General features: G+C 45.7%; 1 protein-coding gene across 1 annotated transcript in view; it reads left to right on the forward strand.

Moving 5' to 3' along the window:
* The window catches only part of TRPC5 (transient receptor potential cation channel subfamily C member 5), a 141,128-nt gene that overhangs the window by 107,553 nt on the left and 21,309 nt on the right, over positions 1-12,266 (forward strand). The window contains exons 6-7 of the mRNA XM_039486939.1: positions 4,271-4,593; positions 10,948-11,143. Coding sequence (XP_039342873.1) covers positions 4,271-4,593; positions 10,948-11,143 — 519 coding nt within the window. The remainder of the gene's footprint in view (positions 1-4,270; positions 4,594-10,947; positions 11,144-12,266) is intronic.

Consider the following 12,266-nt stretch of genomic DNA (forward strand, 5'->3'; position numbering starts at 1 on the left):
CTGTTTAGTGTGAATCTGTCTACCCAGTTGGGGAGGTTCAGTCCCAGCTATAGCGCAGACACTTTCCGTGTCACATCCTCACTATGTCCTAACCCTTCAGCCCTGACGTGCCTTTCCGATATCAGAGGACTGCGGCAGTCTCACTAGATAGTACCCCTGACTTTTCGCAGCCTGGCTCTGCAGCTCCTCCTCCTGGCCCACCTCTCCACTCCTGTGCTGCCTCCTAGACACAGGTGCAGCACTGCCCCCCACGCTGCCGGGCACAGCTGAAGCCACTACATGCCCAGCAGTTGGCACTCCATTCCTCAGGTGTCCTCTGCCAGCACAACGCCCTTCTCAGCTTCTCTTCCCTCAGCCACCTCTTCAAAATGGAACCCCAAATCTCTGCACCCTGGGCCTCATGGATACATTAATCAATATAGGAACATGCCAGTAGCTATGCCAGATCAAACCCATAGTCCATCTAATCCAATAGCCTGCATCTGTCAGATGTTTCAGAGGAAGGTGCAAGAAACCTTGGATTGGTCAGTTGTGGAATAACCTAACGGAAGTGTCTTCATAATCCTTGTCACCCAGAGGTTGGCTTGTGCCCCGATGCATAGGGGGTTATTACTCTTCTGATGTTCTACAAATTCTTTGTGTGACTGGGAATGTTCTAAGTATGTGTGCAAATGCCTAATTTGTTTTGAATTCTGCTAAACTCTGGCCTCAATGTTATCTAATGCCAATGAACTCCACAGATTAATTAAGTGTAGGGTAAAATGTATTTCCTTTTATCAGTTTTAAATTACCCGCCTTTCAAGGTCATTAAGTATCCCCTTGTTTTTGTATTATGGGAAAGGGTGAATGGGAGAGCCCAGTCTACCTTTCTCTATACCTGTCCTTTCTCTGGTGTCTAAACAGCCTGAACCATTTCAGTCTTTTTGTGTGTCTAATCATTTTTTTATACATCTCTGAACCCCTTCTATTTCTGCTATGCACTTTGCTGGGCTGGGCTGACACTGAACGTGGCATTCCAAGTGAGGGGGTCCCACTGATTTATATAGTGCCATTACAACATGACCCTGAAAAAATGCCATTTTTTAAATAAAGATCTGTGAGATGAAAAAGGCCTCGTCAAGCTAAATCCTGGCAGAGAGCCACGTACTCTCCAGCATGCAAAGCAGAATTTTGAACCTTCCATGCGAATCTGCTTCCCAAGTATTTGATTCTCTCTCACCAAGCTACAGATATAGATATATACACACATATATGGTTGAGGTACTAGCAAAGAGATAACAACATCTGCGCTGTTTGTTAACATTTAAGGGCCAGCTTCAAATCCAGTTAACAAAGTGAGTCCCTGGTGTTCGTGGAAGTGGAGAACAGTTTGGAAATGTCAGAAGCAATCAGAGGTCACGTAGAAACGCAGCTGCACTGTATCTCAGCTAGATTTTCAAGCAGTATTTAGGCGCCTGTCAGTGGTACTGATAAAACCATCGCTCATCTGCCACCTAACCCTGTAGGCATCTAAAGTCCCCTAGGTGCCTAAACTGCTGCCTGTGAGCCAGGGGCGGCTCTAGACATTTCGCCGCCCCAAGCAGGGTGGCATGCCGTGGGAGGCACTCTGCCGGTCGCCGGTCCCATGGCTCCGGTGGACCTCCCGCGGCTCCGGTGGACCTCCCGCAGGCGTGCCTGCGGAGAGTCCGCTGGTCCCCCGCAGCTCCACCGAAGCTGCGCGGGACCAGTGGACCCTCCTCAGGCACGCCTGCGGGAGGTCCACCGGAGCCGCCTGCCGCCCTCCCGGCGACCGGCAGAGCACCCCCCGCAGCGTGCGGCTCAAGCACGCACTTGGCATGCTGGGGTCTGGAGCCGCCCCTGCTGTGAGCGTATGCAAAGCTGACTACGTCCTGATCACTAAGTTGCTCACTTCCTAACTCATGCCTAGGCCTTGGCAGGATTCACAAACTAGACATTTCCCTGCTTACCTTTCCTGCAGGGCCTGATCTGGTAGGTGTTCTCAGAGCATGCCTAATACACCCAGCGGACAGCCAGGGGCCCTTATCTCTGCTAGACCAGTGATTAAAGCACTTACCCAGGATGTGGGCGACCTGGGTTTAAATCCCCACTCTGCCTGATTCACAGCAGGGACAGGAACACTGGTCTCCCAGATGATTGTTCTGGGCTATGGGAGGGGAGTCTCTCTCAATCTCTCCCACCTTGTATGAAATACTTAAAGATTCATTGGACCTTCAGGAGAATGACTCTGAGCCCAGTAGCTAGGACCCACAGACACATGGGAGACCTCCAATCAGCTCCCTGCTCTGAATCCAACCGAGTAGGGATTTGAATCTAGGTCTCCCACTTTGTGTACTAACCACTGGGATAAAGAGATGTTGTGGTGAGGAGGGGAACCATGACCTGTTATTCTTGAAATGGCTTAGGTGCCTAACTCCAGGAGAGAGTTCATTGCTTGGCTGTGAATCCTGAGCAGAGACAGGTGCCTAATTCTCTTTGAGGGGCAGGGCTTAGGTCCCTCCCTACTCCTCAGCATTTCCTGCAGGTGAATCCCTATTTTAGGTGCCTAACTCTTCCTACACAATGCACAGGGAGCCTGGTTGCCTCACCTGGGGTTGCAAAAGACACAAGGTGGCAGGGTGCTGGGCGATGTGATGTTTAGTGTTGCAATGCCTAAGTCCTCCTTTGTGAAGCCCATGGTTGCTTCTACTTATCTCCTTGAAAAGTTGTGACTTTTATGCATTGGACCTTAAGATTTAAACTGAAGGGCCTTACAAAGACACCTCCATCAGAGCACCCTGTGTTTATTTTAAAGGTTACAAAATCTATCAGTTGCTATAAAATACTTGTTACTGTATTCGCCATTCTAGGAACATTTTTTGCCTTTTTATGTGGTACATGGTAAATGAACAGAACTAAGAGGCCAAATTCAGCCCTGGTGTTAAAAGATCTGATCTGTTACACCATTGTAGGTCAGCCCAATGAGGGGCGTGGGAGGGGGGCTGGCGTGGAGGGTAGGAGGAACCACCCCCCAGCACTCACTGGTAGCGTGGCTGGGGTCAGGTCCCTGCACTTCCCGCCGCCGGTGAGTGCAGACCTGGCCCTGCTGCAGCCCTCGGGGCAGGGCTGGAGAGGGGAAGAGGCAGGGCGGGAGCAGAGCAGGGGTCGGGGTTTTGGTGAAGGGGTGGAGTGAGGGCGGGGCTGGGGCAGAGCGGGGGGGAAGAGGCGGGGCTAGCCTGGGGAAGAGGCAGGCAGGGGCTGGAGCAGCACGCAGCTGCATAGGGCACCAGGAAATTTGGTGCCTCACGTTTCCTGGTGCCCTACGCAGCTATGTACTTTGCGTATGGGTAAGGACGGCCCTGAGCGCAATGGGGTTACACTGATGGCAATAGAGTGCACTTGCACAGGGGTACATTTGGCCCAAAGACTTCATATGCTTTTATAATTGCCCTATAAACCTAGTTAATTTTATAATTGATGCATGCAGATGTATCCAGTGTTCCAGCTGTAATTATGACCTCTGTTTTAATGACTCTCCTAAAATTACCACGACAAATTAACTAATAAGAAAATTAATGTGAGGAAAGCATTTCAGTTCTGGGAGGCTGGCTCTGTTTGAAATAAGAAGAAGGAGGACGGCATACAGTTACCAAATTCCTTTGTTCATCCATGTTTTCCATCCTTCCTTCCCTCCTTCCTTCCTTCCTTTCTTTTCCACTCTGCTCATCACAGAGTATAAAGGCACCATTTCAAATGTATACGAACAATCTGGAAGTGAAACAAAAATTGGTAATGGACCAAAATCAGAATCTTGAATTTGATAATGATGAATCTGAACTCTTTTGAATTTTAGGGGTGACAGGGATTCTGTTTGAATCCATGGACCTGAACCGGTCCATAAAATTTTCATCTCAAAACCAAAGGGCTTAATTTTTGAATCTAGCTCAGATGCAGCCAGCGCGCCAGTAATCTTTAGTGAAGAGCTGATCTCACAAAACTGTCACACCTGAGGACACAATCTCACAGGAACAACTTGTGAGATGTTGACTCCATTGAATTCAAACCTGAGCCTTAACCACTTCAGCTTTTCAAACCTGAACCCTGAGCATTAGCTAACCTGAACTGAGATCCAGATTTGAACACCATCTGTTCAAGTAATCAAAAGCTGGTTAGTGTACTGCATAATGAAATGTTGTTAGCAATTGTGGCTTTCAGGGCTATGTTAAAGTGTTTCCTGCACCATTAATTTTTGCACCCTTGTTATTTCTTTCAGTATAATGGTTCCCGTCCAAGGGAGGAATGGGAAATGTGGCACCCGACACTCATTGCAGAAGCTCTCTTTGCAATATCCAACATTTTAAGTTCCTTGCGTCTCATATCCCTGTTTACAGCAAACTCCCACCTGGGCCCCTTGCAGATCTCTCTGGGACGCATGCTGCTAGACATCCTCAAATTCCTTTTTATCTACTGTCTGGTGCTTCTGGCTTTTGCCAATGGACTGAACCAGCTTTATTTTTATTATGAGACCAGTGCCTCGGAGGAACCCAACAACTGCAAGGGGATCCGATGTGAGAAACAGAACAATGCCTTCTCCACGTAAGACTCCATTCCCTTTCTGTAATGCTGACTTTTGTTGCTTCCTACCTTAACAGTCTCGAAGCACTGGCTGCCAATCCCTTTATTTGTCAGGCCGGTTGGTTGATTATGTAAGGAAGGTCTGAGTGAACTAGGGAAGACCCTTTGCTGAGGTCTGCCTTTTAGCTGTCATGAACGATACTTAGTCTGGAAATGGGAGCCCAAGGTCCTCATTCCAGAGCACAAGGTCTCTCCATATGATGGGATGTTTGTGACCTGAGGGAGGTGGTGATAAATCTCATAGAAATTAAACAATGAAAAGAGCTGCTACCACCATGTCCTCTGGTTCATCTCCCATTCAGTGCAGGATGGCACTCTACGTATACACTGGAAGATATTTTAGTAATGCCCCCTGTATAATTTCAATATCCTTTAGAAAATCACGGTTGCTCCTCAGAAGGAATAGTTTTTGTGTGGAGGAAAAAAATAAAGAAAGTATAAAATAAAAGTGAAGAAACAAACCTATGCATAAAATAAACTAAAACAATGATAAATAACAGCAATATAAAAGAATATACATTAGGGCCATAACAAGTGCAATCAAATTCAAAGAATGAAACTGACTTGAAGCCTGGGAACATAGCATAGATTATAGCCCTGGTGATACAGCTAGGGCAAAATTCTCATCTCACCTGTGCTGGTTGTACACCAGTGTAACGCTATTGACTTCAGTGATTGTATTGACACTGATGTAGGTGAGATCAGAGAGACTTGGAGGAAATGCTAGTTCTTTACTGAGGAACTGCTATATAAATTGCTGGGATGGTAACTGACACAGATCACGGCTGAAAAAAACGGTGCAAACTGAAGAATAACTGGAATTGTCTTTCTTGTGCATTTATTTTAATGAATAATAGCCGTAATATTGATAATAATCAGCACCAGTCCAACTGCTCTTGGTGCTTTTACAGTGCTTGAAAAATACAATAGAAAATAAATAAATAAAACACAAACGAGCAGAAGAGATTATTATTCACCACTTGATACTGGATCAAATAAAACTCTCCATTATGCTCCCAAATTCTTCATTCATCTTTCGCCCAAATGCTTAGGATTAAAAAATGGGCTTTGCAACACGTCCACGATGTTATCAGATCCAGGCACTGACAGACCCCAAGTGTGCCAGGCCTCGGGGCAGAAGAGCGACTGCTCCAGCTATCCAGCTAATGCTTTCCTCTTAAAAAGAGCAGAATCGCTTATGTGAAATTACATCCACTCCTGCCAGAGGCCACATGTCAATAGCTCCTTGTGATCAAAGGTACCAAAGGTGGCAGATCTAAAAGAAGGCCAGACATGTTGTCATTCTCCTTTACTTAGAAGAGCTCTTCAGTCATAGCAAATCAGAAACATGGAGGGCTTGGTTAATTCAATTAGCCCGATATCAATCTGGAGTAACACCTCTGAAGTGAAGAGAGTCACATGGTGTTAGTGAAAAAAGAATTAAAGCCCTTATCCTGTGGTAAAATTTTTTAATGCCCCTACAAAAATGTTTTGTGCTCCCTTTGCAGCAGTAAATTAACTAACAAACATTATTCCTGATCTAAAGCTGATCCACAGAGGGAAATGTTTTGGCAGGACACAGTGCTCTATAAATTGAAGTTTCTAACAAGTGAAAGGCCTGAAGCTCTGAGGTCAGAACCAGATCCAGACAACCCTAGAGTTGAAAGGTACAGGAGGGAGGGAGTATTTGTATCTGGGATTTCTGTTTGGGCCCATCTTTATTGCAAGCCAGTTACTTTGCTGTGTTCAGTGCCATCCGATCAATGAAGGAAATAACAGCTGTTTGACTAAAGAAAAAAGCACATTTGGTCACGGGGCAGGGGGAGTGATTTTCAAGTTTCTAAGAGGGTGTAACACACAATGGGGAATTAAAAAATGATATACAACCACTTGACAGAAAGTGCACAAATCAGCTTGACAGCGCTCTTTAAATGCAGACCACTCATTCTCCGGTACTGCTGTGCATTTAAACCTCATGCCAACGAGACTGCCTCACAAAGAGAAATTTGAGGGGGCTCGGCATCTGGGGACAGAGGTTTGTTTAAAACAAAGTAGCAGTGGGTGGGAAACATTAGGACCCAGCTCCCTTGGCAGGGGGCAGAATACATTGCCATTGCCCTTTTGTCTGAGCCGGGCTTAAGAAGTTTATTCACCATGTTCTTAAAAGTTTAAATTGTCATTATTAACACCCCCAGGGCAAGCTGACATTTCACTCTTCAAACAGACTCACAGCATGTGCGACTTGCTAAGAATGGACAACCTGCAAAATAGGAAATTATATCTATGGGACTGTTAGAATGAGCAGCATTGGCGTGAATTCAAATCAAGGCTAATGTTACCTCAAGTTGGCTTTAATTCATCCTGCCTTAGTGGTAGGAGAAATGCAAAATGCTTCCAACAAGTCCCCTCAATTTCTAAAAGTGTTCTGAGGTAGTCACATAATAGGACCTAATTTTATAATCTCAGAGAAGGAGAAACAGGAGCACTGTTCGTGTTTGTACTACTTGTTTGAAATATGGCACCTATTTACCGTCATATTATTTCTGATTACTCCCCAAGGATGGGTCTAATATCTGTTGTGAAGAAATTTTCTGCCCCACAAACACAGCTCAAGGAAAAGTAATATTCCTTTGTGACAGCGACGGGGTAAAGCTATTAATAATTCAAATTTTTATGCTTTGGCCTCACTGTGCTTGAGAAAGTGGAGTGTGTCTATTGCTTAGACAGGCAGTCTGAGGAATATATTTATCATAGAGGCTCAGTCAACCAAGAGAGGGTGGGAGGGAGTCAGTGGCTCCTTGTTTTCTGCAGTGTCACTTTGTCTTGAGAGGGATGCTGTTAACTGGGTTGCCATTTTCTCCAAGACACACTAGAAACTGTAGCCTTGCTGGAGGTTAACAGTGCACCGGAGGGTGAAGCAGGAACTGTCTTTTCCTCAGATGCTTTTAGAGGACCGTTGAGCTTTGCTGTTTCTCCTGGTAAATGCTCAGAGTTCAAATCTCAGAAATGATTTTTATTTTAAAAGAATACTCCTCTAAAATATTGTCAGCCTCATCAAAAATGCCTAACAGTGGACATGGCCTTTTGGTTCGGGTCCCCTGTTAGACATTGTGGCCGGGCAGTATGTGATTGTACTACATAAAGAGAGAGGAAAGAATAACAAAATATTATTTTTATACAAAATTGCAGCACATAACAGTGGCTTTGCTGTTTCTGGGTTAGGGTATGAACCCCTTGCTTGTACAAAATAGTTTCTTAATCCACTAGGATCCCCACTGAAATCAATGGCACTCTGTGTGGAGTAAGATGCTATTGTATGAGTATAAAGGTCATACAATTTGGCCCTCAGGAAAAAAGGTGTCTGTTATATCTGCTCCTGATAAGCTGCTCTGGCTGCTAATGTTACGATACCATTCAGGGTCGTGTGTGAATGTAAACATAATGTTCCTTCTTAACCTAGGATCAAATTCTGCTCTTAGTTACAAAGGTGTAAATCCAAAGTAGCGTGCTATTCACCCTCAAGGAGTTATTCCAGATTAATATTAGTGTGGCTGAGGACAGAATTTCACCCCTCAGTCCTAAATCCTTCTTATGTTCCTACCTGAGATTTATGGCTGGATGGGGAGGATGTAATTCTGCAAGGTATAGTCAAGCAGCAAACCAAGGAAGGTTTTTTTCCTCCGTGATGAAACTACCTGCCACAATGTCTCCCAGAGGCCTTGGTTAATCCCGTTAGTGCAGGCTATAAGGCATCTTTATGTCGGATAGCTCATTCTTGACTGCTCCCTCCCTCCCCTCACTTAGGTTTTCCTTCTGCTTGTCCCCTTTCCCCATTCTGTATGCAGCTAGAGAGTTATTCCCTGTTGTTGGTGGGTGGTTTGCTGGATAGCTCTTGTGTTTTTCCTTTGGCTAAATGTGTTTAATGTTATTTGGGCTGAGCAGTAGGCTGGTTGACTTTTCATTTATTTAGTATTCTGGCTCATTAGGATGATTCGATAGCTCATTCCTTAAAAAATAATCAATATATTTCTATTGTTTTAAACACGATTTGCTAAAACTTCAGTTTAGTTTCCTCATCTGTAAAATGGGGATAATGATACTGGCTTACTTGGTGAAGTTCTTTGAGAACTGCTGAGGAAAAGCTCTATATAAGGGCTAGGTATTGTTATTATTGTTGTTAATAATAAGCAAATGAGTTCAGCTGTTTAGCTGGGAGACTGGCATGGTCCCTTTAAAAGTGGGTGTACTGATTGTGTCATGTGACTTACGGCATCATATCTGCTTTTTTCTTTACATCATTCATGTACAGTTTCACAGATTTAAGTAATGGGGCCAAATCCCTAGATCCTTATTCAATTTTTACCCCATCCTCATTTGACTAATACGCCTCTCTGAGAAGTCAGGTTGTTCAAATCAAGGGGAGTTTTGCTTTAATAAGGATTTCATAATTTGGCCCATGATCTAGAGAACTCAGATTGTTTAATACAAGAGTTAAAACTGTAAAGAACGTCAACTCCTCTATGGATCGCAAAGGTGTGAATGCCAAAAGAATTTAACAGGTGCACGAACAACCAACACAACAGATTCCTAATATTTCAGGCACATCCAAAATAGATTATATTCTTTTAAGTAATACTTTAGTGGTTTTTACAGTAAAATTCTTTTAAAAAAAAACCATCTGCTGACCCCAGGACAAAACCAAAACATCTTAAATGTAGCTAGAAATGTCAGCTCCCCCAAACTTGAAACATTAATACCCAAAGGAGTGATTATTCAGAATCCTGATAATGTACTTGACATGACTGCAAAAGGTCACTTGTCTATGGCGGAAGCCATAGCAACCCAGGATGATCTCAACAGCTCTAAAGTTAAGTGGGGTAAGGAGACTTCAAAGGAGAACTCGATCATGCTGCATTAATTAGGTGACACACTTTCTTCTGAGTCAGCGCTGAGCCAGTGCTCCTGCATAATGCAGGGGGCACTGGACTGTGGTAGCTTCTGCCATTCAGATGAGCCATAATACAGGGGTCCCTGATCACCTGTGATGCGAGGATACAGAGTAGGGTTCTGAGCCCCATTGTCCTGGTCAATATCCAATTGAGGTAATTTCATGCTCTCTGCCAATATCACCCTGGGAGATTCAGATGGATGTGATATTCCCCTCCTCTCCTGTGACGCAGCAGGGCTGTGGGTTGTCATAATGTTCCCATGCTGCACTGCAAGGGTGACTGAAACATTGCCTGAGCATGTAGAGCTCTTCATGATGGAGGCACTGTAGGAATGGGAGAGATTATTTATATTGTGGCATGCAAATTTTAACAAGAGGGGCCCGATCATGTCTGTCCCTGTGTGTGTGTAGGGGAATCTCCTTGTGCACCTGTCAAGGTGAGTTATGGCCCTAGTCATTGCACCCCCCTGAGCACAAGGACAGGGGAGTCATAGTGCCACTGAAACTCCAAACGCGGCCGAGAACACTGGGCCAGGGTGCAGCTCCCTCCTGCACTGGCTGATGGACTATAGCCTGCAAGGGGGAAGCACATATTGACCCTCCAGAAAGGAAGGAATAGGCTCTGCTCTTCAGCACACTCATCTCAGTGTGAATGCAGGGATGCAGCCTGCCCATGTGCACTGAAGGATGAATGGCTCCAGTGGTGCAGTGCACCTTGACATCCTCCCATGGCCAGGGTGCATAGAGCCCTACAGTGCAGTGCACCCCAGTACCTGCCCTCCCCATGGCCAGAGTGCACAGAGCCCTATGGTGCAGTGCACCCCAATACCTGCCCTCCCCATGGCTGTGATTCACAGAGCCCTATGGTGCAGTGCACCCCAATACCTGCCCTCCCCATGGCTGTGATTCACAGAGCCCTATGGTGCAGTGCACCCCAATACCTGCCCTCCCCATGGCTGTGATTCACAGAGCCCTATGGTGCAGTGCACCCCAGTACCTGCCCTCCCCATGGCCAGGGTGCACAGAGCCCTATGGTGCAGTGCACCCCAGTACCTGCCCTCCCCATGGCCAGGGTGCACAGAGCCCTATGGTGCAGTGCACCCCAGTACCTGCCCTCCCCCTGGCCAGAGTGCACAGAGCCCTATGGTGCAGTGCACCCCAGTACCCATCTTCCTCATGGCGATGGCTCATAGTGCCCGATGGTACACTGCAGCACAATCCCCGCCCTCACCCTGACTATGGTGCAGAAAGCCCTATGCTGCCGTGCACCATTGTACTCACCCTCATCACAGACACGACTCAGAGAGACCCAGTTGTTTTCTTCTCCCCCCAGACCCAAGTGGTAAAGTGCAGTTTGTCTTTTGCAGACTTTTTGAGACCCTCCAGTCGCTCTTCTGGTCCGTGTTTGGGCTGTTGAATCTCTACGTCACCAACGTGAAGGCTAGGCACGAGTTCACGGAGTTTGTCGGAGCCACCATGTTCGGAACGTACAATGTCATCTCCCTGGTCGTGCTGCTGAACATGCTCATAGCCATGATGAACAACTCCTACCAGCTCATCGCTGTAAGTTGTCCCTCCATCTTCCGTTCTGATGTTCTCTGCAAGCTCTATCTGCTTTACATGCAGCATTTGTCCCCCATGGTTTCTTCCAGGATGGCTGGGGCTATTTCCTCAACTCCTCCACAGCTGGTGTGTTGGAGTTTCCAGTCACTAGACGGTGCTCATGGATGATGATTTGCTAGACTCTAATGCTTCTTGAATGCAGAGGTTATCAGCTATTAACTGTCCTATCTTTTCTTAAACTCTGCCCTAAGGAGTATTAATCACCTTGCCATTAGCAGCTTACTTACTTACCTTAGAGCACACAGGAAACCCAATGCAACTGGGTGGTTTTATTTGAAAGGGGTTGGGTTTTTTTTTCCACTTTTTGTTTCATTTTTAAATGTTTTCTGGTGTCTTTTCTCCTCAGTCCTATTATTTATTATCCAAACCCTCTTTCCTCATATGTGCAATGAGCCACTTGTGTAACTTTTGATTCCAAAATGGACCAACTGAAATCAGTTAATTCTCAACAGAACTGCAACCTAATCGTGTAATTGCCTGATCCTGCAACCCTGAAGTCACTGAGTCTAGGATAACGCCCATGCAGAACGCAGGATCTGAGCTCAGTTATGTCTGGCATTGTGGGTCCACTTTCAAACTTGACCAACTCTGTATTTGAGTGTTCAAATTGGTCTTTAAAACCATACCCTCATTTTAAGCACCGAAGGGCCAATTTGAACCCCCAAAGGCAGAATTGGGGACACATTGTCAATGTTATGAAAACTGGACTCTGAATGACATTTGGTATTTGAGCAGGAGGGGTTAGGCACGGCAGGTTGAGAGGAAAAAAAACGCCTCAGTCTGTGATCCTGGGAAGGCATCATTCTATATTTTATTGAGGCCCTTAAGTAAATAAGCCTGAAGGGAGCCTAAACCTTGTGTACACAGTGTCTGAAGTAGGTTAGATTCGGGGGGTGTGTGTGTGTGACAATTTTGGCTGCTGTCATCGTGGATCTTGACATTATGGGGTGATGCAGTGTTGGACCATCTGGGAATGGGAACAAAAGTCAAAAAGTATCTGAAATGAAAGAAATGTTTGCCCCCAAGCTGGCCAGTGACACAGAGATCTGACACACCCCTGGCT

The sequence above is a fragment of the Mauremys reevesii genome, linkage group 9 (genome assembly GCF_016161935.1).
Source record: "Mauremys reevesii isolate NIE-2019 linkage group 9, ASM1616193v1, whole genome shotgun sequence".
Classification (NCBI taxonomy): Eukaryota; Metazoa; Chordata; order Testudines; family Geoemydidae; genus Mauremys; species Mauremys reevesii.